We start from the raw sequence: 27,531 nt of genomic DNA, 5'->3' as shown, positions 1-27,531 counted from the left end.
CACTGAGAGTTCGGCGCCTGCTTGGGATCCTCTCTCTCCCTCACTCTCTGCCCCTCCCCCACTCGCGCTCTCTGTCTCTCTCTCTCCAAATAAATAAGTAAACTAAAAAAAAAAAAGAAAGAATTACTGTAGAGGTTCTGGCTGAGCAGCTGGGTGAACGGCATGGTCATTCACGGGGACACAAATGAACGCTGCGATCAGGGGCGTGTTAATCCCGAATGGGAGATGTTCTTGGCGTATTCTAGGTCGAGAAGCTCTTGGCGTATTCTAGACCGAAATGTTCTCGCCGTATTCTAGATCCCATCCCCTTCGCTTGCTGAGTCTTGAAGCTACATGCATCGAAAGACGTAAAAAGATTTACATCTCAAATACAGCTGCTCCTCGCCCTTCGTAAGTGAAATATCTGATTCTTCTAATGATTTTTCTTGGATTTTATTTGACATCTGTTTATTTTGTCCCCAGTCCCCTGGCATGACCCTTTCCAGCTTTCCTTTGTAAATTCATGCCACAAATGTGCTGTTCACTGTTATCTCCCATTGGTTACCCCCAAGTTATTTAAAGTGATTTTTTTTTAGGTTTTTAACTTTTATTTATATTTGAGAGACAGAGAGAGACACAGCATGAGTGGGGGAGGGGCAGAGAGAGAGGGAGACACAGCATCCGAAGCAGGCTCCAGGCTCCGAGCCGTCAGCACAGAGCCCGACGCGGGGCTCGAACCCACGGACCGCGAGATTGTGACCTGGGCTGAAGTCAGACCCTTAACCCATGAGTCCCCCCCAGGGCGCCCCCTTAAGTGACGTTTTAAAGTTTCGTGCATATGGTACAAAAGTCAGAATATGAAAAAGGGCAGCGGCCCGTCTGCCTCACGTCGCTTTGGATTCAGTTGTCCGCTCACAAGTAAGAAAAGTGTTCCGTAAGGGCTTACTACCTGACAAGTACCCTGATTTGTACCTTCAAGCACCACTGCCCGGAGCGGGAGGAGGTCCTGCGTGGCTGTGCGCGTCTGCGGAGGGGGGTGGCAAATTTTCTGGGTCTTTGCCGCCAGAGTATCTCCTTACTTACGTGTGCCTACTTACTTACATCACTTACGTGATGACACCCAGTGCTCATCCCAAGTCCCCTCCTCAGTGCCCGTCACTCACTTAGCCCATCCCCCCACCCAAAGCCCCACCAGCATCCCTCAGTGTGTTCTCTGTATTTAAGAGCCTCTCATGGTTTGCCTCCCTCTCTGCCTTTGTCTTATTTTTGCTTCCCTTCCCTTATGTTCGACTGTTTTGTTTCTCAAATTCCACATGAGTGAAATCATAAGAGATCTGTCTTCCTCTGACTAATTTCACTTAGCATCATACCCCCTAGTTCATCCGTGTTGTCACAAATGGCAAGATTTCATTCTTTTTCATCGCTGAGTAGTATTCCTGTGTGTGTGTGTGTGTGTGTGTACACACTACATCTTCTTTATCCATTCATCCATCGATGGCCATTTGGGCTCTTTCCGTACTTTGGCTATTGTCGATAGTGCTGCTGTAAACATTGGGGTGCATGTGTCCCTTCGAGACAGCACACCTGTATCCCTTGGATAAGTACCTAGTAATGCAATTGCCGGGTCAGAGGGTAGTTCTATTTTTAATTTTTTTGAGGAACTTCCATACCGTTCTCCAGAGCGGCTGCACCAGTTTGCATTCCCACCAGCAGTGCAAAAGAGACCCTCTCTCTCCGCATCCTCGCCAACATCTGTTGTTGCCTGAGTTGCTCATGTGAGCCATTCTGACAGGTGTGAGGTGGTATCTCAGTGTGGTTTTGATTTGTCTTTCCCTGATGATGAGTGATGTGGAGCATCTTTTCATGTGTCTGCTGGGCATCTGGTTGTCTTCTTTGGAAAAGTGTCTGTTCATGTCTTTTGCCCATTTCTTCACCGGATTCTTTGTTTGCTGCTGTTTTCTCTCACTGCCTCTAGAATTTATTCATCGCCTTCCATGCTCGGAAGTGTCATCAGGCAGCGTCTGTGTGTGGGACTCTCCCAGGGCTCTGTCCACATGGAAAACATGTCTTCAGTGGGGGAAATGCTTCTGCACTGTCTGTGGTTCCTTCTCCCCTGCAATGCTCACCCTCTGCACCCCTACAAGGTTTATCCACAGATTTGAACTCCTAGTCTTTGTGTAATGACCTTCACCAAGTTAATTAGCCTCTGTTAGCTTCAGTTCCTGAATCATGAAATCAGCCTTAATAAACCAATCTCACAGCCGGGCATGAGGATTAAAGCCACCAAAAGGACACCAACCCCTTGCCGCCCCAACAGTGCCCTCCTGAACCAGAGCACGTGCTTCATCCTTCCCATTTGGGGTGTCACGTCTGCAGAAGGATGGCACTTCCCAGCCCCTGTGGTGCTTGGGGGCCGTGTGACTTGTTCCGGACAATTAACTGTGGGCAGATGTGCCCCGAGTCCCTGTCCGGCTGGAGTGTTTCATTGCCAGTGAAAGGCCCACCGGGCACTCTTGTGCTCACCCCCAGTAAATGACAATGTTCCAGACGGGGTCTGCTCTGTGGGTCAGATTCTGCCGTGAAGACAATCTAGGAAAGAGCCCCGCTGGCCTTCATCGGACATGCAGCATGAGTGGGAAACAGACTTTTGTTTACGGCACTGAGCCCGGGGGATGTCCCTTGCTGCCACACATTCAGCCGTGCTGACCAATCCACGGGGGTCGGCAGAAATCCCCTCCCCTTCGTCACCTTGCATCAACAAAGCGACTGCCCGTGAGCGTTTCCCAAGATGTTGCCAGCCTTGCCCAGACTGTCTGTCCTTTATTGACCAGGTTGATGGAAGTCCAGGGAGGACTGGCCACCCTCACGTTCGAGCTGGTTCTCAGCACTGATCAGCCCGGCCAAGGTGGAGTTGGCATTGGTGGGCCAGAAGACGGCATCCACAAAGCCACAAATCAGAAGCTTCTCCTGCTGATGACAGAGGAACCGATGTCCTTATACTCCTGGCTGGTGACCCACACGTCCTTGAAGGTGGAAAGCGAGCACAGGATGGAACCCCCCACCCAGGCGCCGTACGTGGAGTCAGAAGTTATATCTTATTTATCTGTTTATGAGAGAGGGGAGAGGGAGAGGGAGGCAGAGAGAGGGGAGAGCAGGAGAGGGAGGGGAGGGGGGCGGGGCAGGGGCGGAGGGGTCAGAGGAGGGAGAGAAAGAAGCCAGAATCAAAATACTCCTCCAAATTTGAGACATAAACCTCCCGAACACACCTCCCGGACGGTCATTTCTTCCCTCCGTGCAAATGCAAGGCATTCCAACCTTTACAGGGGCTTGTCGGTGCACGTGCCGACTGCCCGTAGCTTCAAAGCACGGGACAAAAGGAGCAAGAGCGGGAAGGAGTCACCCTTGGCTCTGAGACTCACTCTGAGATCTACGGCACATCTCCGAGTTGGTTAACGTCCATGTGGGAGGCATGGGTGCTTTGCAGAAAAATTAGAAAATACAGATAAGCAAACAAGAGTCACAAACAACCTCGAGAAACCCCTTGAACGTTGGGGTGCACAGCCCTGGAGACTCGCACCGTGCCTCGCTCTGACTCCCGCATCGACACCTGCCCCCGCGTGCGTTCCCCGCACCTTGGATTCGGAGAGGCGGCAGCCTCCAAGCCAGGTCAGGGCACTTCTGGGCTGGGAGGAGCCAGACATCCGTGCTCCCATCGCCAGGGGGGGACCACTGCTCTGCAAGGTTCGAGTCACCTGCGCAAGGTCAGACAGTTGTCATCCTGACGCGCTCACTGCCTTTCCTTGACGCCCACAGACACATCAGGAGAGGACAGCCTTGTTTTTGTAAAACGAGAAGGCAAACGCACTGCTACAGGGATCCGGGGGGAAAGGGGATCTGGGGCGAGGACTTGGAAAGTCCGGGTGGCAGTGGGGTGAGGGAGGATGAGTCACCAGAGTCGGTTACCGTCCTTCACCGGCTCTGGCACACCACAGAACCCGGCCTGGGGCGAAAACATCGGCTGCTGTTGGTGAAGAGAAAAAACGCTGCCGAAAGGGTGAGTCAGGAGCGGGGAACAGAGCACCTTCAGGGTCAGGCATCAGGCAGAGAGGAGACAGTGAGTCCCAGGCACCCACACCCTCCGCCTGTCTTTGCTGCCACCCACAGGCTGTGACTGGGAAGAGTCACCTGTGACCTCTGCATCGTCTCTGAACACACGCAAAAGCAAACAAAAGCGTGCCCCAAACTGGGACGGTTCACGCATTCAGGAGAACGCAAAACTACCAACAGAAAAACGGCCAAAGGGTTGACATAAGCAAAAGGTTTAAGAAAGTTTAGAAAAGAAAATAAAAGAGGGGGCGCCTGGGTGGCTCAGTCGGCTAAGCATCCGACGTCGGCTCGGGTCGTGACCTCACGGTCCGTGAGTTCGAGCCCCGCGTCGGGCTCTGCGCTGACGGCTCGGAGCCCGGAGCCTGCTTCGGATTCTGTGTCTCCCTCCCTCTCTGCCCCTCCCCTGCTCACTCCCTGTCTCTGTCTGTCTCAAAAAGAAAATAAAACATTTTTTAAAAATGATACAAAAAAGAAAATTAAGAGGACAAACTCCCGACAGCAGGGAGACCTACAGAAGTACTCACCTTCAGCAGGAATTAAAGAAACGCGAATTAGAGCCATCGGGTGCTTTCCATCTGGCCAGTTGGAAGAGCTTTAAAACCAGGGCCTCGTGCAGAAGGGGTGAAGGCGGGTGGGAGGCATGGGCTTCCGGTGGGGGAAGGCACAGGTGAACTCGGCCACCGTGGCACTGTCATCGGGCTGCCTGGTGGCAGGTGCCCCCCACACCCACAGTGAGCACAACATACCCGCTGGGTCTCACCCCTGAAGCTAACGTGACGTCGTGTGTCGGCTACCCTTCAGTTCCCAAAAAGGCAAAAGCAAAGAAAAGCCTAGAAAAGCAACCGACGTCCCCGTGCCCGAACGAGCGGACGGGCGCGAGCCGCTGTCCCCCTGTGCCGACCGGCCCGGAGGCCGCCGGCTCCCGGGCACAACCTGGCCATCTGTTCAAGTAGCCTGACGCCGAGCACACGTTTCTGGCTCAGGAAATCCACGTGTACACATGGATTGTAAGGCAGAAAAAAAAAATTGTAAACAAATAAGGGTAAATGGTGAGCAGAGCTTTATCCCAAGAATCTTGTTAGGGCAGGATTTGGGTTGTCGGGAGGAAGGATCGTTTTGAAGGCTGGCCCGTGGGAACCAGCGGCTCTCGGAAGCGGTCTCCCCCTTCAGAGGAAGGACCGGGGTGGGGGGGGGGGGCGCCGTGGAGGTTAAATGCGCTGCACCCCCTCCCTTCCAGGGAGAGTCCAGACGGGAGGGCATCAGGCGGTGGCAGTGAAGGGAGACAGGTGCACCTTCGAGCTTCGTATGGAGGAGTTTTGGGGGGCTGGAGGGCTTCCCTGAGGACTCAAAAGAGGGGTGGGTGGAAAAGCTTGGTCCACACTTCAGCTGGGCCACCGGCAGGGCGGGACAAAGCCGACGGCCGGACAGATCCCCGCTGCGGGAGTGGTCGGGACACAGTGCAGGGAGGTAGGAGGTCACACGCCCCTGACTTCCGTTCGGGACTAAGCTGTGCCGTCCCTTCTGATTTAGTGACCTCACTGCAGGCCACGGCGCTGACGCTGAGTGCCCCCGAGAGCCGGCGCGTGAAGGGCGCGGGGCCTCGCACGAGGGCCCGAGGGGCCAAGGTCTGGGACGGCGGGTAAGATGAAATAATGGGGCCGCAGGCATCCGCGGGGAGGAGGCAGGCCCGTGCCAACTCCCCGAGGCCACGGACGGCACTGAGCACGCGATCGTGGAGGCCGACTGCAGACTCAGGAACCCTGTGTGGGCGTGCCTCTCGGGCACGGAAGCCGGCGGCGACAGCTACTATTTCGTGGTGAGGAAGCAATGGAAGGGATGGGCGGGTCACAGCGTCCCGCCCTCCTGCGCATGCTGTGACACGCGTACGAACAGGGCTCCGACGTGGGAGACCCTGTGCGTCTCCGGGTTTGCCTTTCCTGGGAATTCACGAATCTTCTCTGTTGTCCCAGTGACTGCCGGCCGGTGGCAGGGGTGGGAAGGGAGAATGGACCCACGCTGCCCAAAGCACGGATGGCCGCCCTGCGCTCACTCTCAATGTCACCGTGGCCCACCAAGTCTGGCCACCAAGTCCGGCCACCAAAGTCTGGCCACCAAGTCCGGCCACCGTATCCGGGCACCACCAAGTCCGGCTGGGGAAGGAGGGAGGGAGGGAAGCAGGTAGGCCAGGGGGCAGGTGGGGCTCTGGGCAGGTAGCAGAAGACACCGAGAACTGAGCCAGAAAGTTCTCTCAGAGCCCCCCACCTGCCAGCAGGCCTGAAAGCCGGGCTGAGGCGTGAGGTGGTTGCTGGGGAGCTCAGGGACAGAGGGACTCAGTCCGTCCACACTTCCCGCCTCTGGACCCTGGCGGGTGTGCTGGTGGCAGAGCCCGTGGGTCTGCGGGGACGTAGCGGCTCAGCCCCTGCCCACGCGGTGTGCCGAGTGCCCGTACCTTGACCTGGCGGGGGTCGGGGTGCAAAGGGTAGCGGTAAGCGGGGGCCTCGGGACACGAGGGGGCCGGCGTCTCCGGCAGGGACTCCCAAGAGCTGCAACGTAGGAGCCCGTTGTGGGGGCCCCCGCGCGGCAGGTCGGGGGGGCCCGCGGCCTGCCTGAGGCCCAGCTGACATGGGACACCGCGTAGAAGCAGAGGCCGCGAGGCCAGAAGCAAGCAAAGAGCAGGCTGCAGGAGGACAGCTCAGTGGAGGCGGCCCAGGGTGGCTGAGGGGGAAGGAGGCCTTTATTTAACCCCCATGGCGTGGGTGGGTCTGTCCCTCCAGCCTCGGCCAGCCAGGCTGGGCTTGTGCCCGAGCTGGCTCGGTCGAGTTAGAGACACAGTCAGCGAGGTACATTCTGCACTGTGCTAAGGGGGCCAGAAGTTCCCAACCCCTTACCTAGACCTTACTTGTAGGTTTTCTGCCATGACCGCGAGCCACTTTCATAGGGAGAAAAAAAGAAAAGCAGTTGTGAAAACCGGGGCCAAAGAGAAGTCAGTCTGACCAGGACATTCTGGGGAAGGGACAACCAGGGGACCGACCGGGAGAGGGCCAGTGGCCGCCGGGGGCAGGGGTGGGGTGACCAGGCGGGCACGGGAGCCCCAGGGCAGGGAGCGACTCCGTCAGACCGTCGGGGTGGACACCCGCCACCACACGTCCCCTGAAACCGGCAGAGGGTGCGAGCCCGGGAGGAGCCTTCCGTGAGCCGGGGACGCGGGTCGGCAGTGAGGCACCGATGCCGGTTCCTTTGGGCGACAGACGCGTCACGCTCGAGCTAGATGTGTGTGCAACGGGCCGAGGCGGGGAGTGCGTAGAACTCTCCCCTTTCTACTCCGTTCTCCGTAAAGCTAACACTCCTCTAAAAGGCAGAGGCCATTAACTTAAAGCTGAATATATACGTCGCGCTTTTACAGGGTGCCAAGACGACGGGGGAAGCCGGCGCAAGGCCGGGGCCGGGCGGGGTGACGGGCTTCCTCGAGCAGGGGACGGGCTTCGGGCCTGCCTCTCCCCCGGCCGCCTGAGCCCGTCCTCCTCCCGTCTACACCCCTCCCTGGGCTCGTGGAGCCCGCCAGAGCCCCCGGCCCAGCTCCAAACTCTGTAACATCCTTGATCTGTTCTCCAACAGGCACCAGAGCACCACTTGTCTCCCCGAGCCACGCACCCCACCGCAGGGATGGCCGTTCAGGCTGCCTCCTCCCTGGCGACCCTCGCCCCTCACCCCTACATCCCCGGCCCACCTGACACCTGCACCTGACAGTCTGCGCCCCGCCCCCAAAGTCCGCCGTCCAGCCTGGCTCTGCTCAAACCTCCCCGTCCTCTGGGTACAAGCCTCACACAGCCCTTCTCCTGTCTCAGCCCCGGCCAGCCCCTCGCAGCCCTTCCTTCTGGAAGCACGCCTCTGGGCCGCCCCAGGGGCTGTTCCCTCTGTGCTTCCTCAGATATCCCCGTGGCTCCCCTGCTCCTTCCAGGGGAGACCCACCCTGACCACTCACCCCTGCTTCCTCCGTGGCTTCCCCTGTGACTTATAGCCCCTCCTAACACATTTATTCCCTACTGTGTGGATTCGTGTTGTTTGTGGCTCCCCCCACGCCCCCGGAACGTAAGCGCCAAGGATCTTCCACACTTCTGTTTACTGATGCTTCCCCGAGCACCTGACAACGTGCCTGGCACACCAGAAACCCTGTTATTCCAGAAATATCCGTGGGATGAACTCAGGAAGCCCCCAAAGGGTGCATCGGGGGGACCGTACCTTCACGTTAATTGTAGGGGAAACCAGGGTGGATATTTCTCTCTGCATCCGGAACCACAGGCCGGAACAGGAGCCGGTACCTCCAGACAAGATGATGTGGCCGAAGAGAATCTTCCAGAGGGCGGGGCTGCAGGAGCTGATGCTCTGGAAGGCCTTCATATGGATGCCCAGGTCGTTTCTCCCTGTCGGGACGGGCGGAAAGAGACAGAAGTTTGGGGGCCAGAGATTCGGCTGGCTTCACCCTTGTTGGGATCTCTCCTCCCAGCTGCAAGCACGGGGGGGGGGGGGGGGCGGGGGTCACGGGCTCCCCCCGGATCTCAGCTCCGAGGGCAGTGTGCAAACATCAGCACCACCGACCACAGGGCCCTTATGTGTGGGGCTCAACGGCTGACGGCTGAATACACAAATATTACTTCTCCTCTCTCATCTGAGATGATTTATATTCAGATGTTACTGACAATTATTAACCTTTAATGCCACGGCATCTATTACTTTCTGAACAGATTTCTGCAGAGGCAACGTCCTTGCTCGGGTGGCCTTTGAAAAATTATACTGATGATTCCTTTTTTAAAAAAAGAAATTATTTTTTATTGAGGTGAAATTGGCATACAACGTTATATTCGTTTCAGGCGTACGACTTAATGATTCATTATTTGTATATATTGCACAACGATCGCCACAATACGTCTACCTGACATCTTCTTGACTCATCATTAGTGCATAGACATAAACACAAGCATGCAGAGAACAGCCCTCAAGGACAAGGGCGTTTATTCCGGTGTGTTCAGCACTGACAGCTTCTGGGAGGGGTGGCGGGGGTGCCTGACGGTTACTCCCTCTCCTCACCTGGGATAGCACCTACCGCACGGCCTCGGGATAAAGAATGAAAAGGCTGATTTGCCAGAATCATCGAGAACGTGCCTGGACCAATGAACGTGAACGCGGGCCGCCGATGCTCGGCTCTCATCACGGGGTTGGCCGTGTTCACGCTCACTGAGGTCCCCCCAGATGCGGAGGAGAAGGGTCACGTTGTGGGCGAGAAAATTCATCCGACGATGGTTTCCTTTATCCAACTTAATATTTCGGGGGGCATGGGCCATGTCTGAAGCCTTTATCCCCTGCAAACTCCAATGAGGAGAGCAGAGGTAAACTCAGCTCGCCCGCGCCAGATGTAAAAGCCACATCCTGACGAGGTACTAAGCCTAGGTACTAATCCTGGGGAAGTGGTTTTGTCCCTCTTGTTCCCCTCCGTCCCTCATAGATGCAGCGAGTTATTTTCACCAATGGATTCCAGGAGACGGCTGGTTTTCCGCGACGACCTGGAAACCTTCCCCATCAAGGAATTTTACGATCCATCCCATTGTTCCTGTTCTGCCATGCCCGCCAGGGAGCTTAGCCGACTCAGTACTCCTCCAGAACCGCGAGGTCACTGGGGCTGCTCCCATAGTCTGGCTGTTGTCCACAGTCCCGCAAAGGACAGGCGGTATGCACGCATGGGAATATTCCTCAGCCACAGAGAAGTATGAGATCTTGCCATTCGCAGCAACGTGGATGGAGCTGGGGGGTTGTAATACGAAGCAAACACGATCGCTCACTAACTCGTGCGCCTGGAACTAACACCACACTGTGTGTTACCTGTACTAGAACTTTAAAAAAAAAAAAAAATCTCTACATCAGCCAAAATGTTTCCGGTTCCCTCCGAATCTGTGGTTTTCGCCCTTCTGTTTTGTCTCCATTTGCATATTTCAAATTATTGTGTAAGCAGGCAGAGTAGGAGTCACACAGCGGAAGGACAGTGCGGGGTCCAGCCGGGGACTCAGTCACACCTGACAAGTGTTTAGTGCTCTGCACTGGGTTTCCTCGCCTGTAACGTGAGCCACGTCACATGGGGCAGGACTGAAGGCTGCAGGCCCGCGTACAAGGGTCGGCAGAGTCACAGGCATACAGTAGGTGCTCAATAAGTGATAGTTGCTCCCACAGGAATGAGAAATGGGCACCTACTCACTACTGAAGACAGCGCCCCCCCCCCTTGTGACGGCCGGGCTCCGTCCCCCGTACAGCGGCCCTACTGTGTGCATCTGGGCCCACCCCTGACCCCTTCCCACCACTCACCCATGAGGTCCGCCCGGAAAAGCACTTCGGGGCAGAAGAACTTCTCCTGCCCGAGGGTGACCTCCTGGCCATCGGGCAGCTGAACTTTCTGGGCGTAGGAAGGCGAGTCCGTTTTTGCTTTTTCTTTGTCAAAGTCCAAAGCCACGTAGCAGTATTGTTCTTTTATGCTCCGGACGTACTCCCGGTCGCCTACGGAGGGAAAGGCCAAGGGCCAGACAGAGAAGGGCGTGACCCCAGATGGTTCACAGAGGCATCCCGTCCCCAGGGAGCACCTTCCTGAAGCTTCAGCTCCTCGCGATGGGGACGAGGCGGCACAATCACAGCACCTGTTCCCGTTTTCATCTCCGATCCCAGCGCCTCTTGATCTGTAACGTACACCGGGGGCCTGGGCTTGTGGGAGAGAACGGCAGAGCAGGGGTGTCCTGAACCGAGGTGCAAACATTTGGAAACTGCCTGCGTGTTACGTGTTGATATCCTGGGCTGGAAGACCAAACCCGATCTCATCACCTGTTAAAGCAGGGGCTGCTGTTGGTGCCCCGATCCCCACCTGCTGTGAATGTTGGTCGCGAACAGCTCAGAGCTGCCCCCTCCTGCTGACAGCTGCCCCAGCCAGCCAGGCCCCCTCACCCCGGAAACATCCGGAAGGTCGCACCCCTCCCACCTTCTGGGTGGCTGACACAGAGTAACTATTCCGTAAAGCTTAGCCCATCGTCGTCATCATGTCACCGTGACCATCACCATCGTCACCCTCCTCATCATCATCCTCATCACCATCATCCCCACTGTCATCATCAGTCACTAGGTGTCCCTAAACATAGGTAAAGTTATTTGTAAGACTTGAATCACGGTCAAGTAGCCTTAGCTTTATAAACTGAGGGCTGCAGGTTGAACAGCCAAGAAGGATATTACACCCCAGGGATTGGCTCACCTGGACAAGAGTGGCAATTTCCTACCTGTGCTCACCAACGAGTGCCCACCGTCTGTCAATAGTTGCAGGAGATACGAGGTTAGGTCTTGGCCTGCCATGTCCATCTGGATGGTTGACTGATGCAAAGGACAGCCATCAATGATGGGCACAAAGTACGTCATTCCTTCTCCAGACTCAATGGCTGTTCCTAGACAAGAGAACATGTTGGCATCATAACACAGGGGTGCATGATATCCCTTACCAATGTCAAGTCTCCAGGAAGAGATAATAAGATAATAAGAAGATAAGGCAAAGGGTCTGAGGAATAAACTTTCTTCTGTAGGGGGCTGTGCTAGGATAAAAAGCCTATCTGGATCAGACCAAGGGCCAAGGGTTTTGGACAGAACACCTGCAAATTTTCTTACTCGACCAGACACACAGATGTTAGCAACAGTTGTCAAAGGGTAAGAGGGGGAGAATATACTGCTCTTAATAGCTCTCTCCCTAAAAAACTCGGGGCACAACTCGATTGTCAGACGAGGCTGGGTGTGGTGAAGGAGGTTTACTTTTTAGTTAGCAAGGCAAAGTACAGGTCTCTGTGCTAGTCCAAAAGATGTGATGTGGTCACGGGGACACAGGTTTCACTTTGTGTGAAAGCATGACATGGGGCCATTAAGAGCAGACCAGGGGTCTGGGCGGTAGGCTCTTTTCACATGTTGGATCTGGTAACCAAGGCCTTCACATTTATTTTTTTTTTATGTTTATTTATTTTTGAGGGAGAGAGAGAAAAAGAGAGAGAGTGTGAGCAGGGGAGGGGCAGAGAGGGAGAGGGAGACACAGCATCCGAAGCAGGCTCCAGGCTCCAGGCTCCCAGCTGTCAGCACAGAGCCCAATGTGGGGCTCAAACCCATGAACGTGAGATCATGACCTGAGCTGAAGTCAGACACTTAACCACCTGAGCCACCCAGGCGTCCTGAGGTCCTCACATTGGAAATGAAGCCAAAATGGGTCGAGAAGACCTCCGTGTCCAGGTAAGCCATGGAACAAGGAGGGGATCCCCCAACACACCCTGAAACACCTAAAACAGAGAATAAAATACGGGAAACAACAGTTCTCAAGATATCGGACATCAAGCAACAAAGGACAGTCTCAGTGGTCCCTGAGAGACAGGACGTCACAAGAAAAGAACACGGCAGACCATGATCCCTCATGAACACAGACACAAAACTCCTAAACAAAGTTTTAGCAAATATATACAAAGGCTAACTCATCATGACCAGATTGGTTTTATCTCGGGAATGCGAGGTTGTTTTAACATTCAGAAATCAATCAGTGCAATTCACCGTGTTAAAGAACTAAGAGAGAAAAATCCACATGACCATATCAGTAGGGGCAGAAAATGCATTTGACAAAATCCGCTATCCATTCGTGATTTAAAAAGAAAAAACCTCTCGTCAAACTAGGAATACACGGTAACTCCCTCGAAAGGATGTCTATGAAAAAGCTACGGCTGACAACACACTTAGTAATGTAAAATTGAATGATTTCCCTCTGGGGTCAGGAACAAGCCACGGATGTCTGCTCCCACCATTTCCATTTCTACTCAGTATTGTACCAGAGGTTCTAGCCAGAGCAATGAGGCAAGGGGGAAAAACAAAAACAAAAACAAACAAAAAAAACAATAAAAAGCACCCAATTTGGAAATAAAGGAGTTAAACTATAGACAACAGCGTTGCCTAAGTAGAAAATCCTACCAGCACCGATAAAAGAGTTTAATGAAGGTGCCGAGATACAAATCATTATACAAAAGACACTTGTTTTCTGTATACTTGCATTGAACAATCTGAAAGTTAAATAAAGATACCATTTATGATACAATCAAAACATATAAAATACTTGGGAATGAATCGGATGAAAGATTTGCGTGATGTTTGCACCGTGAACCACAAATCACTGCCCAGAGAAATTAGAGAACCCTTAGGAGATACTCCATGTTTATTAGAAGACATCGTTGTCAAGATATCACTTGTCCCCAGAGAAACCTATAAATCCAATGCAGTTCTAAAAAAAGCATCTTTGGGTTTTGATCAATGTCTATTTATTTTTGAGAGAGAGAGTGAGAGAGAGCAGGAGAGGGGCAGAGAGGGGGGGGGACAGAGGATCCCAAGCAGGCTCCGCGCTGACAGCAGAGAACCCGATGCGGGGCTCCAGCTCACGAACCATGAGATCGTGACCTGAGCAGAGGATGGATGTGTCACCACCTAAGCCACTCAGGTGCCCCAAGATGCTGTTTTGATAGAAATTGACAAACTGACCCTGAAATGCATATGGAAATGCAAAGAACCTGGAATGTTCTCCGGAAAAAAAAAAAAAAAAAACATTATAAAACAAGAGACCAAAAGCTGCCACACTAACTTCTTATTCCAAGACTTAGACATCAACACAAGGTGGCATCAGCCCACAGGTGGATGAGTAGATCGACGGGACAGAATACGGAGTACAGAAATAGACCCACATGTACACGGACAACTGGTTTTCCAGAAGAAATGCACAGACGCAATTCAATGAAGAACACAGGGTCTTTTCAACAAGTGGTGTGGGGCCAACTGGACATCTATACGCACACCAAATGGTACCGCGACATACTACCGCCCTCCTGCTTCAAGGGCCACGATGACAAAGACCGGCCACGCCAATCTGCGGGGGAACCGCACGCTCACGCGGCTGGTGAAATCCCAGTGGAGCACGCAACCACGCTGGCCGCTAGTTTGGCGGATTTTTTTTAAGCTAAAATACACTTACCATTTGGCCCCATCGTTTCACTTCTAGCTGTTTTTACCCAAGTGGAATGAAAGCGTGTGTGCACGCAAAGACCTGTAGGCAAATGTTCACGGCAGCTTTATTTACAAGAGATCCCAGCTGGAAACAACCCAAATGTCCATCCGGAGGTAAAGAGATAAGCAAACTACAGGGAGTTCACACAACGGAATACTGCTTGGCGAGAAAAAAAGAAATGAACTACTCTCCAAATAGTTATGCTGCGTAAAAAAAAAAAAAAAAAACCTTTGAAAAAAGGGTATATACCCAACAACATTTAAAAACAAATTTTTTAATGTTTATTTATTTTTGAGAGAGAGAGAGACAGAGACAGAGCGTGAGCAGGGGAGGGGCAGAGAGAGGGAGACACAGAATCGGAAGCAGGCTCCAGGCTCTGAGCCGTCAGCACAGAGCCCGACGCGGGGCTCGAACTCACGGACCGTGAGATCACGACCTGAGCCAAAGTCAGATGCTTAATCGACTGAGCCACCCAGGCGCCCCCTATACCCAACCATCTATACAAATTTCTAGAAAATGCAATCTCATCTGAGGACAGACTAGAGCAGAGCGTGGGGAGTGGAGGGGAAGGGTTTAGCAGCAACGAATACGTTCGTCATCTTGACGATGGCCGCACGAGCGTATCCACGCGTCAGAACCTATCCCATTGCACAGCGTGGACACGCTGACTTTGCCGGGCACAAATCCCACCTCAGTAAAGCTGCTGAGGAGGGACATGCGCTGAGTGGAAGCAAACTGCTGGCCCGGGAGGGACACAAGGGGAGTTAGGAGCAGGGCCACTCACCGGAGGTCTGGCCGGAGGCGTATAGAGAAAGGACTCCCAGGTTGGCTAAGTACAGGGCGGGCACGTTGAAGGTCTCAAACAGGATCTGCGGAGAACAAGAACACTACCGTGCTAACGGCCAGGCCAGAGGCTGGAGGAGCGGGTGGGTCTTCCCTTAGCTCCCGGGCTCACAAAGCCCACCGGTAGGAGGCACTTGGCTGCCCCAGAGATCCAGGCAACGGGGCCAGGGAGCGTGCCACACTTGACCCCAGCTCTGCCCTGACGAGCCCTGTGACACCGTTTCCCAGCCTGTGACGCGGGCTCACGTCCTTCCCGGGGACCTTATGGCGGGGGGAGACCTTAGTCGCGAGACTGATGTGAGGGCATCGCAACATCTTGCAGACCACCGTGTTATCCCCACGGGGATGGTGCTGACTTCCCAGCGCCACCATTGTTCTCTCCACGTCTTCGCCCCTTCTGCTCTTGGAGGGTAGGCGGACCTTACGCAAATCCCAACGCTTTGACCTGGGATGGTCCGTTGTTTTGTAATAATGGCGACAGCAAAAGCTCACCGTTGGCTTGGTCAAGAACGCTCTCCTGGGTACTGCCTGCACATAGGCATGAACAGGGGAGACACAGTCCTGATCCTGCCACCCGCGGCGTCCCCCTGGAGGTATGTGACACCGTCCTCCCCTGTCCACATGGGAGACCAGTGGACAAACATGTTAGGGGGCAGGTGTCAGGGGTGCGACATGAACCCGGGCTGCCAGACGCGACGAGGTACTGCCTCTGTGACGTTGGCTGAGCGAGCGAGTGATTTTCCTGCAAGATGGTGCCACAGGAATTTAAAGGTCCTTTTTTTAAGTTTATTTAGTCCGAGAGAGAGAGAGAGAAAGCATGAGTGGGGGAGGGGCAGAGAGCGAGGGAGAGAGAGAATCCCAAGCAGCCTCCGCACTGGCGGCTCAGAGCCCGACTCGAGGCTCGGACTCACGAGCTGCGAGATGGTGACCCGACCTGAAGTCAGATGCGTCCCCGACTGAGCCCCCCCAGGTGCCTCAATTTAAAGATTCTTTTGAGGGTGGGACCAACGCGGGGTCACTCGGACGGTTGAAAGGCAGACTTTGTTGCAGCTCCAAACCGGCCAGGCAGGGCCACGGGAGGGTGGCACCCGGGGGACAGGATGACAGCCAGCTGGAGCTGTCGGGGAGCACCTTGTGGGCGGCCGGCAGGGTGGTTAGCTGGCTCTGGAGGGAGCCCTGTGGGCTGGCTCCCTTGAACAATTTCACGGGCTCCTGGGCCTAGGGGCTGTCCCTAGCTGTGGGGACAAGCAGGGCAGGCGAGCAGTGGCCCTGAGCGGGACAGGACAATAAGGGGAATGGTCGGGGTGCAGGCTGCTTGAGGAGTGATCCGGCCGGCCTCTGGCCAAAGACCCCAAAACCCAGTAAAGCCAGCATTTGAGACAACGATGTTCCACAGAGCCGGGTCCACCACTGAGCGTGTGACTCCCCGGGGGGGTCACTAAGCACGCGTCTGGGGGCAGCCGCCCGGGGGGCTTAGGGGACTGACCCAAGAGAAGCGAAAAGGTGTGTCCCTGCAAAGACTGGTTCACGCCTATTCGCACCAGCTTTATTCACCACGGCCCCCAAGTGGAGGCCACCGGGATGTGCGTTTGTAACGTGACATATGGAAGGCCAGGCCCGGACACAGGCACCACCTCGAAGGACGCAGGGCAGGGGGGCAGTGTCTGGGAGTCTGTGCTACTGTCTGGTGCCCCCGGAACTTGCATCCTGGTGGAGGAGTGGCGGGTGTGGACGGGCAGCTTTTGCGATCCCACTAGAGACCCCGCCCCCTAAAAGCACAAAGACAAAACCCAACCTCAGCTCCCCTGGCCTGAGGTGAAGCCGGAGGTCACAGAGCTTGGAAGGGTCTTTGGGTTCCTGCGATCAAAATCCCATTTTGCAGATGAGAATTCCGAGGCCGAGGAACAGGAAGCAGCATCTACTGAATGCTCAACAGCCACTAAGCCCCGTGACACGCATCTCACGGCGTTGATTCATTTCCTTTCCGCGACACCCCCAGGGTGACACCATTACCATCCTTCTGATGGGGAAATCAGGACACCTTGAGGATGCATATTCCTCCCCAGGTCACCCGTGCTGGGAGAGCCTGGGCCAGAATCCGGGTCTTGAGGCCAAGCTGGGCTTTTCCCTACACGCTGGGCTGCTCCCCGCATTGGCCTCTCTGCTGGGCCATGGCCCCAGGCATCCTGCTCACACACGGACTTATTCCGGGAGAAGTCAGCCCAGCCCTTCTCAGTCCGTCCCAGCCTCCGGGAGGAGCCTGGGAGGCTGGCGTCGGGACAGAGGGACTCTGCAGGGAAGAGCCCACAGATGGGGAAAAGTCTATTTTTCCGCACGGCGGTGGTGTTCCCTGTGCCCGGGGGGCGGGCCACCATTGCTGGCTGCCCCCCGTCTTCCTGCAGAAGCTTCCATCCTTCTTGACCACTCTCTGCCCTGGACTGTAGCCACGGGCCCCCCTCTGTGGGCGACCCCCTGGGTTCCGCCCGTGGGGACCCTGGAGAGAGGTCTGAGGGAGGCGGAGAGGGGAGGAGTACAGCTATCCCCCTGCTCCTTCGTTGTTGGTCCCTCCGAGGCCACGGCTCCTGGCAGAGGCCCTCTCAGGGCTACTAACCCCCCGGGCTCTGTCGGGCTTAGCAGGCAACAGCTTCCTGATACTAGCCCAGAGCTCTCGTTCACGTCCCTCTTCTAGAACGTAGGCTTGCCTTTGTATATAATCTCTTCGGTAAAGTCTCATCAAAATGACCCCACGTGAGGGTCCCTTTGGTTTCCTGCTGGGACCCTCATATAATTAGGGGGTGAATTCAGAGAGACCCAGGGCAGGAAGACAGGCAGTGGACCCCGGAGAGGTGGACAAGTGCCGGAGACAGGCTGTGTGGCCGGCACAACGCTTTGTGTGAGGGTTAATTTTACGTGTCTGGGGTGCCTGGGCCACGGGGAGCCCAGACATTTGGCCAATCATTATTCTGAGTTGTCGATGAGGATGTTTTTGGATAACATTAACATTAATATTGACATTGGATAATAAACATTAACATAAATCGATGGATTGAGTAATGCCAATTACCCTCCCCGCGGTAGGTGGGCCTCGTCCAATCAGTTGAATATCTGAATAGAGCAAAAGGCTCCAGCCTGCTGACTCGCCCTGCAGACCCTGGCATCTGTCAGTCCCATAATCGTGTGAACCAATGCCTCAAAACAGATCTCTTTCTACATATACACGTGTGTGTGTGTGTGTGTGTGTGTGTGTGTGTGTGTGTATGTGTGTGTGTCCCACTCTTTCTCCGGAGAGCCCTGAGACAGTTTGGAAGAGGCACATCGCCCTCGGGTGAGGGACAGTCCTGCTTCCCTCTTCTCTCTCCAGCTCGCTGGGGCTCCGATGGGCACACGCTGCTCTCAGCCTGGATCCCTGCTGTTTGAAAGCCGTGGGCTCTGTGCCCGTGTCCACGTGGAGCCCAGCCGTGGCCCACTTCTGCGATCCACCTGTCCATGTGCAGAGGAAGACTCGTCGGCCCCCTCGGGGCTTTGTGTTAAACGAGGCGGCAGCTCACGCCCGTGCCGGGATTGATGGCTCTGTTTCTGGGCCACGGCACAGGCCTCCTCTGTGGGCAGGTGGTGCTGGGGGCCGCTGGCCTGCCCTTCGGGTCACTGCTCACCGCAGGGGACACCATCGGGCTCTAGGGGCTGTGGGCCAGGTGGCAGAACCTTGCCGTTTCCTTAATTAGCTCCTGGACGTCCTCATTAGGCAAAGCCTCATGACGCATCTGGAACCTGGACAGCCAGCGGCGGCCCTGCGGCCCCTCCCCACCTGGACCTCACTCCAGCCCTAAGAGGGCTCTGCTGGGGGGCACTCTCCTTCCTTCCCCGGCCCGTCCTTGACAGCCTCCGAGAACCAGCTCAACCCAGTTCAACCTGGTCGATCCGATCCACACACACCACCAACTCCTTGCCGGGGGGCAGGCCCAGGGGGAAGGTGGGAGCTCTCAAGGCAGGTTGGAGCTCCAAGCAGGACAAACCGCACCGAGAGAGCAAGGCCGCAGGGTCAGGCCTCGAGGGCCCAGCGGGCCTCCCAGCCACCTGCCCTGCCTACTTCCACCCCTAGACCCTCCGATTTCCTCCTCTGTGCAAAGGGACTGTAACTGCCCAGCCCATAGACTGGCTGCGAGGTCCAAATGCTCACCCACTTGGTGACCCCTTGGTGAGCTCTCCCGTGGCACCTGTCATGCCTGCCGCCAGGGTCAAAGGGGACAGATCTCTCCCGTGTCTTCATCTCGCTGAGCAAAGGGATGACGCCCTGAGGGGATCCCCGAGGTTCAAGGCTCAAGGGGAGGCCAGAGCTGCCCTCCCCGTGGCCTGTTCCCTGACCCGCCCACCACGTGGCCCCTTACCTGTGACATCTTCTCTTTGTTGGACATTGTGTTTAAAGGCGGCTCCGTCACCATGAGAGGATGCTGTTCCGGGGCGACGCGGAGCACCTGGTAGAAGGAGTGATGCCAGATCTGTGGAGAGAGCAGGAGACGCGGTGAGGCACGTCCGTGAGCCACGGCCGATCTTCTGGAAGTGCGATGGAACCCGTCTACCCTGCAAAGTGGCTTCCGCAGTAGCTTATGTGATTCACAGCAGGAAGGACAGAGCGGCTGCAGAGGAGACAAGACACAGAAGCTCCGTGCGTGTGCCGGGCCTGGAGTCGGGACGGGGAGCAGACAACGATGTGTGAGGCCTAGTCCTCGTCTGACTGGGCAGCAGACATGGGCCCCAAGACACAGAGGGGGGAGCGTGGCACCAGGCGTGGGCCCAGAAAAGGAACTTGACTCTGATGTGCTGTTTCCTCGTCTATAAAATGGAAAACTCCCTTCCTTGGAGAGGGTCATGAGGACATCGTAGAGGGTCTGGCACAACGTTTGTAGAAAACCGAGCGTATTTGTTTCCTGTGGCTGCCGTAACAGAGATCACAGCCCAAGTGACTTAAACAACAGCCTCCCGGTCCTGGAGGCCGGAGCCCGAAGTCCAGGCGTGGGCAGGGCCGGGGCCTCCCAAGGCCTCTCTCCTTGTGTGTGGACGGCCATCCTCTCCCTGTGTCCTCATGGGGTTGTCCCTCCGTGCGTGTCTGTGTCTTGATCCCCTCTTCTTACGAGGACCCCGGTCACGTGGGATCAGGGCCCACCCCAGTGACCCCTTTGAGCAAGCGGGGGAGAGGGAGACACAGAATCTGAAGCAGGCTCCAGGCTCCAAGCTGCTGGCACAGAGCCCGACGCGGGGCTCGAACCCACGAACCGCGAGATCATGGCCTGAGCTGAAGTTGGGTGCTTCACCAACTGAGCCACCCAGGCGCCCCTTGGTCACCTCTTTAAATACCCCATCTCCAGATACGGTCATGTTCTGAGCTGCTCAGGGGCAGGACTCCAACATAAGAAACTGGGGGACACGACTCAGGCCACAGCACCTACCGAGTGCTTGGTGCACAGTAGGTGCTCAACAAGCAATGAATAATGCTCCTGCCTGCCTCTGGGGAGGAGGCTCCATGGGGAACTGAAAACAGAAGTGAGGGGAAGTTCAATGGAGGAAGGGTTTCAGGAAGGGGGGACGCGGAAACACACGGCAACATGGCGCCCATGAAACCCAAAGGCCAGATGGGTGGGCTCACAGTTAGATGTCCAGCCACTATGGACTGGAGCAGGGAAGTGACACGATCAGATGGAGAACAGTCACTCGACAGGCCGTGTGGGGGTGAACATGGGGTGGGGGGTGCAAGGTAGGAGGAGGGGTACCATGGGGGAGGATCGTTGCAATGACCCCGGTATTTGGACAAGCGTTGAACCAAGAACTTGAACCAGGTGAAGACACACCAGAAGTCAGCTCCACTGGGTCAGCCAGGCAGCTGAGCCTGCACCAGAGAGGGGAGGGGAGGGTGGAGGCTACGGCCCAGGCAGCCCGGGGCCCAGGGGCTGGTGGGCCGCACACTCCAAAGACCTGTCTACACCGCTTCAGTTTCTGTATTCCCTGTGACATGCTAACGGAGGGCTACAGCCAGAATCAGAGCCAACAGTTCAGCCGTGTAGACAGGAAGTGTCTATGAGCGACACTCCCACAACCCCTTCAAGATGACCCCAATGAACACACACCTCCTGACATCCACACCCTGTGCAGACCTTTCCCCTGCTGAACCAGGACTGGCTTGTGCGACCCACAGAATATACCAACAGTGAAGGCGTGTGTGGCCCGTAGGGCTACATCGTAAAGCCATCGCAGCCTTCACGTTGGCCGCCTTGATTGTTTCCTCCAGGGGAAGTCAACCACCATGCTGTGAGGGCATTCCAGGGCCCCTGCAGAAAGTCCCCAAGAAGGACCACCTTGCCAGCCCCATGGAGTACCACCATGGAAATGTCTGCTCCAGCCCCAGTCGAACCTTCAGATGATGCACCCCCAGCTGACTCCTGACTGCTGCTCCATGAGAGACCCCAGGCCAGAACCACCCAACTGAGCTGCTCCCAAACTCTTGACCCACAAAAACCGTGAGAGGAAGTAGATGGCCATCGGTGTTTTAAGCTTCTAAGTTTGGGGGTGATTTGTTATGCAGCGTAGATAATTAATACATCTTCCTAGGCAGCGTGCAAACTTCAGCCATATATGGAGACCCTGATCAGAACCTTCGGTTGCTAAGACAGAGTGGTTCAAATAGCCATATCGAATATGTCTGTATTGCACTGACCTACGGAATTTTTTTCTTATGGTAAAATGTACATACCATAAAATTCACCAATTCAACCTTTTTAAAAAGCGCACAGCTCGGTGGCACTAAGTATAGTCACACTGCTGTGCAACCTTGAACACCATCCGTCTCCAGAAATTTGTTACCGTCCTCAACCAGAACTCTGTCCCGTTAAACACTAACTCCCCATTCCCCTTCCCCCAGCCCCCCGGTGCCCGCCGTCCACCTTCCTGTTTCCACGAATCGGACGACTCAGAGTCCTCGTATGGGTGGAATCCCACAGTTTTTGTCTTTTTCTGCCTGGCTCATTTCACTCAGCCTCATGTCCTTAAGGTCCGGCCGTGTTGAAGCGGGTGTCAGAACTTCCTTCCTTTTCAAGGCGGAGTGATAGTCTGTTATGTGCGCAGCACATTCTGTTTATCCATCCATCTGCCGATGGACACCTTGGCCGTAGTGAATGTGGGTGTGCGGACGTCTCTTCCCGCCCTCGTCTTCGATTCTTTCATGTTTTGGAACCTCCGTACCGCGATCCGAGTGGCCGCACCATTTTACGTTCCCACCAGCCCTGCGTGAGGTCCCGAGGCCAACGCTTGTCATCTCCCGTTTTTCTGCTTGTTGCTTTAAACAGGCGTGGAGTGGATTAAGGACTTTTTAGCCATTTCCTCAAGTGCATACAATAGCACTACACGCAAGAAAAAATTATACCCCTTTCTTACAGGTAAGGAAACAGAGGACCAGGGAGGCTGGTGACTCGTCCAAAATGACACAGATGATAAGTCGTGGAGACAGGATTCAGGCTCGGGTCTCAGACCCCACGACCCGTGTGGTTTGTAGCGTGGTGTAGCGTCCACGGGGACCAAGAGAGAGGCCCAGAGAGGCCCGGATGCCAGGGCACCTCCCCCCCCGCCAGTGCCAGGGAGCAGATATGCCCCCCCGAACGTCAGTAGGGGCCCCGTGGACAGGTCCCACCCCAGCAGGAGCTGCAGCCTACCTTCTCCATGTTGGCCCAGTTCGTGACGGTTGCCCGGGAGATGGGATATTGTAGGCTAAGTTCCCCTCGCTTATGCTGAGCCTCGTCTCCGAGGAACCAGTCCTCCTCGCCCATCCCCACCAGCGGATTCTGAAAGACAGGCCAGGACAGGTCAGCTCTCGAGGGTGACTCACCTCCACTCGGCTTCCACGTGCTGACGCACGAGGAGCAATGGCGAGGAGCCGTGACGTGCAGCTGGGGGACCGCTCCAGGTCACGGCGCTGGCGGTGGTGGCCTTCTCAAGCTTGCGTGCCATTTCAAGATGCCACTAAGACGTTTTAGCAAAATGACCTGCAAGGTCAAAGTGCCCCCGGGGGCGCCTGGGCGGCTCAGTCGGTGAAGCGTCTGACTTCGGCTCAGGTCGTGATCTCGCGGTTCGTGGGTTCGAGCCCCGCGTCGGGCTCTGTGCTGACGGCTCGGAGCCCGGAGCCTTCTTCGGATTCTGTGTCTCCCTCTCTCTCTCTCTGCCCCGCCCCTGCTCACGCTCTGTGTCTCTCTGTCTCTCGATAGTAAATAAACGTTAAAAAAGAAAAGAAAAAAAAAAGAAAAGTCATTTAAAAAAAAGTGTTCTTGAGGACACTGGCCTCGTCCACTTTGCGGGTGGGAAACCCGAGGGGAACAGGGGTGGGGGGGAGCCGTGGAGGAGGGCACGGTGTCGGGCAGGGGCACCGGCTGCTGCATTCACCCTGGAAACCCGCCGGGGGAAGGGTCTGCAGGTGAATTTAGTTTGTCATCCCTTAAGAAGACAGACCTAACTGCTTTCGTGGCAGGGTGAACCGTTTATTCCGTCATCCAGAAGGGATTTGCCGGTTGGTCTGTGTGTAAATCTGCATCTGCCAAAAAGCAGACACCAACACAGCACAAAAGGTGTGAGGGTCTCGCTAGGAACCCACCTACGTGAGAGAAGACGGGGGCGCCCGACCAGGCTGTGGTCCAAGCCCGAGCCTGGGTACAGGACGGAGGGCTGGATGGGTGTCCTGGAACAGCGGGCAGTCGGCGAGGCCACCGGGCAGCTCCTGAGCCGGTCGTCCGGGAAGGGAGGCGCGTGTTTCCCGAAACGGGTCTGTCTGGGGATCGCTGCCACGCTCAGCAGTCTGTAGGAAGCGTGGCCTTGTTGTCACGCAGCCGTTGTGCCACGGGGATGCCGGGCCGCGGTGGCGGCGTGGATTTCAGAGAGGCCCGCTCTTGAGGCTACCACAGCTCACGTGCACAGAGCTCTTTTGCCTGAGGAATTTCTCTCCAGACGGAGGGGTTTGGGCTGGGGGACAATCCGCGAGACCCCGGCAAGCCGCTGGCCTTCTCCACGCCGCACCCCGTCTCCGTCGGATGGAACGTCTCTCATTCCGCCTTCCTTGCCGCAGGGCCGTCGGGGAGCAAGTCAGAGAGACCGCCGATGGGAACGCGCTTCATCACCTGAGTGGACACACGGGTGTGGACAGTCCACGCTGCCCTGCCTCGGAAGCTTCTGGCTTGGCCAAACCTTCCCGAGCGAGGGGAGCAGGGCGAGGGATGCCTGCGGGGCGGGGACGAGCGTGTCACGGGGTCTGAAGCCACTGCTTGAAATGCCCGGCTGGACGGGGCTGGGGTCGCAGCGGCCGCTCCGGTGGCCGTGGACCGAGTGCCCCTCCGGGGCGCGGGGCCTCCCGCCAGGGCTCTCACTGCCGGCTCGCCGCCAGACCCAAGAGCACGGAGGGGCCGCGGGGCTCGTATCTGGAGCGAAATGTGAGCCCACGCAGAGCATCCCGGCAGGTGCTGACTCCTCTTGGACAGAGAAGCGTCCCTCCTGCTGCCCGGGGCTGGCCTCGAAGGCAGGGAGGGCGGCGGCCCAGCACCTCACCGAAACAGTGCTCCCGGCTCAGTTCCACCCTTTACTGTAATTCATTATGGCCACTCGTCTCTATTTTGGCGAGGAATTTGACCTCTCTCCCTGTGATTTTTTGCTTTATTGCGTATGTAACTCGTTTTACCTACAATCCTGCTTCCCACTGTCCCACTCTCTGCACAGCTAACAGGGATCTGTCCCTCCCCTGGGGCGGTGGGAGCTTTCACGTTGCAGGACGAATTATTGCACCTGCTGGGACCACAGATGCCACGCCAAGGATTTCAAAACAGATTCTCGAAGGACTGGATGCGGGGCAACGGTTACGCAACGTTGGGAGTTTGAAAGAGCCGGCAGGGAACACGGAGGGAGCCCGGAGAGTACAGCCCCAGGGCCGCTGGTGGGCCGCGGGGAGCTGTGAGAGGGCAGGACACAGGGCAGAACAGGGCAGGAACACGGAAAGGAAGGCCCGCCTCCTCCTTCTACCTCCCAATCTGCCTCCACGGGGAGCCGGTGATAGGGGCGTCCCAGCCCGAGAACCGCACAGCAGGATGATGTCGGGGCCCACGGACAATAGGCAGAACCCAGCTGTAGTGGGTTGAAGGGTGGCCCCCAAAAGATGTGTCCACATCTAAGCCCCGGAACCTATATGGATGTGACTGTATTTGGAAGCAAGGTCTTTGCAGATGTGATTAGTTTAAGGGTATTGAGGGGCACCTGGGGGGCTCAGTCGGTTGAGCGTGCGACTTCGGCTCAGGTCACGATCTCAGGATCTGTGAGTTCAAGCCCCGCGTCGGGCTCTGTGCTGACAGCTCGGAGCATGGAGCCTGCTTTGGATTCTGTGTCTCCCTCTCTCTCTCTCTGCCCCTCTCTTACTCATGCTCTCCCTCTCTCTGTCTCTGAAAAACGAATAAACCTTAAAAAAAAAATTTTTTTTAATTTAAGGATATTGAGGTGGGATCATCCTGGATTATTGGGGGAGGGAGGGCTAAATCCAGTGACAAGTGTCTGTATAAGAGCCAGAAGCAGGAGATGTGAGACAGAGCGGAGGCTGGAGGGGCATAGCCACGAGCCCAGGGGCGCCCGGAGCCCCGGCAGCTGGAGGAGCAGGAAGGATGGTCCCTTAGCACCGGTGGAGGGAGCTCAGCCCTGCTCACACCTGATTTAGGACCTCCGGCCTCCAGAGCTGGGACACAATAGGTCCGTGGTCACCGGTCATGGCCGCCCCAAGCAGGACACTCACGTTCCTCACCGCCGGCACCCTGAGCATCATCCCCATCCCCGTTCCACACCGCGAGGGGCCAGACTCCGGGCCAGGCATTCGGGCACCGCCTCACTGAAGCTTCCCCCGGATGTGGCACGTGTGTGTTCGTTCACCCCGCCCTGTGCACGGGGAGTCAGAGCCCCAAAGGCAACTTGCCCCCAGTGACACAAGTGCGGAGGTAGGGCCGGTGTTCGGATGTGGGTCTCCTGACCACGCAGCCCCCCACGCTTCACCGCTAAGCCCTGTGATCTCGAAGAAACAGGCTGGCCAGCCAGCGAGGGCACAGTCACCTGCCGTGACCCACCTAGGGAAAGGCAGGGACTCTCTGGCTTTCTGCCCCCCAGCATGCCCCGGTAGGAAGGCGGGTCTTAAAACTCGAGCCTGCTAGAAACATTGCCATTGATTTGCTCCAAGTGATGTAGAGCCCAGGCGTAATCACCCCGGGACCCGGACATGTGGGGCTCCCCACGTGACCAAGGTGCCCCCTCTCACGGATGGGTAGGCTTCCCAGGGAGGAGCACGGTGACTCAGCACCGGGGCCTTGAAGGCAGGTGGGGGGGAGGGGGTCCTGCCTCTACTGCTCGCTCACACAGGGACATGAGCACGTTTCCTCTCAGAGATGCCGGCCCGTCTTCGGGGAGAAGGGCCCCACGGCAACTCGCCGGTAGGGCCACCAGGCTCATGTCAACTCAGCGAGTTACAGTCGTTATGTGAACTGAGCGTCTCACAGCTGCTTCGAGTGGGAGAAGTTCCAGGACGTGGCAGGGCCCTCGGTGGCGGGAGGGGGGCGGGGGTGGAGGGGGGAGTGGCCACCTTGCAAAGGACACGCAGGTCTGGCCGGCCGAGCTGGAGCACGTCCTATGTCCTATCCGCTGCCCCCGGGGAAGGTTCAGGAAGAGGTGCCTCCGGCCTGCACGTGACTTTTGATTGGTCTGCGCGGGGTTTGCAGAAAACTGAGTTCTCCTCGAGATCTTGACGCTAAAACCTGAATTTCTTACACACGGAATCAATCACCAGATGGACCAGCAAATCCGGTCCTGAGAACAGGCCCGGGGGAGCCAAACACGGAGCCTCAGACGCGTCGCCCGCGCCCCCGGCAGCCCTGGGCACAACGAGGGTCAGAGCAACTCACGTCGTGTCGAAGTTTCCCGAGGAGGGTGGGGAACACGGCCAGGGGGGTTTCCATGCCCGCAAAGCCCACCTTGCTGAAGCCCGAGCCGTAGTCGCAGACGAGGGGCACGTCCATCGTGATGAGCGCGGCCTGGACGGGCTGCGGGAGACACGACAGGGTGATTCGAGCGTTTGTGAGGCTCCCGACGGCGGGGCAGGTGCCGCCTGGATGTGGGGCACGACGGCGGGGGGAGGGGTGGACGTGGGCTCTGCGCTCACGGCTGTGCAGTCACCCCTCCCCCAGCCCGGAGGGGGGGCCCCCCGCCCCCCAGGTCAAGTCACCGTCTGGGTGCTGAGGGCAGTTTCTGGAACTAGCGGGCTTTCAAAATTCTTTGTTTAATTTTTTTTAATGTTTATTTATTTTTGAGAGACAGAGAGGGAGCGCACGCACGAGCAGGGGAGGGGCAGAGAGAGAGGAGACACAGAATCCGAAGTGGGCTCCAGGCTGTGAGGTGTCAGCACAGAGCCCGACGTGGGGCCCGAACTCACAAACTGCGAGATCGTGACCTGAGCTGCCCTG

At 56.5% G+C, this 27,531-nt stretch overlaps 1 protein-coding gene across 2 annotated transcripts; it reads right to left on the bottom strand.

Moving 5' to 3' along the window:
- Positions 1-1,121: 1,121 nt before the first annotated feature.
- On the bottom strand, positions 1,122-27,109 carry LOC145712460 (actin, gamma-enteric smooth muscle-like). 2 transcript variants are annotated; one of them, XM_081790209.1, is made up of 8 exons: positions 26,974-27,109; positions 22,720-22,848; positions 19,408-19,518; positions 14,964-15,048; positions 11,391-11,552; positions 10,438-10,626; positions 8,326-8,507; positions 1,122-3,082 (listed from the first exon to the last, which is right to left on the bottom strand). In XM_081790209.1, the coding sequence occupies exons 1-8, from the start codon at positions 27,085-27,087 to the stop codon at positions 3,068-3,070; spliced, it is 987 nt and encodes a 328-aa protein (XP_081646335.1). In that variant the 5' UTR covers positions 27,088-27,109; the 3' UTR covers positions 1,122-3,067. The 2 variants fall into 2 exon arrangements, with proteins under 2 accessions (XP_081646335.1, XP_081646334.1); XM_081790208.1 differs by lacking the exon at positions 1,122-3,082 and having other exon boundaries at positions 7,255-8,507.
- Between the last annotated feature and the right edge of the window lie 422 nt (positions 27,110-27,531).

The sequence above is a fragment of the Panthera onca genome, chromosome D1 (genome assembly GCF_046562875.1).
Source record: "Panthera onca isolate mPanOnc1 chromosome D1, mPanOnc1 haplotype 2, whole genome shotgun sequence".
Taxonomy (NCBI): Eukaryota; Metazoa; Chordata; class Mammalia; order Carnivora; family Felidae; genus Panthera; species Panthera onca.
This window is presented reverse-complemented; position numbering and strand designations above follow the sequence as displayed.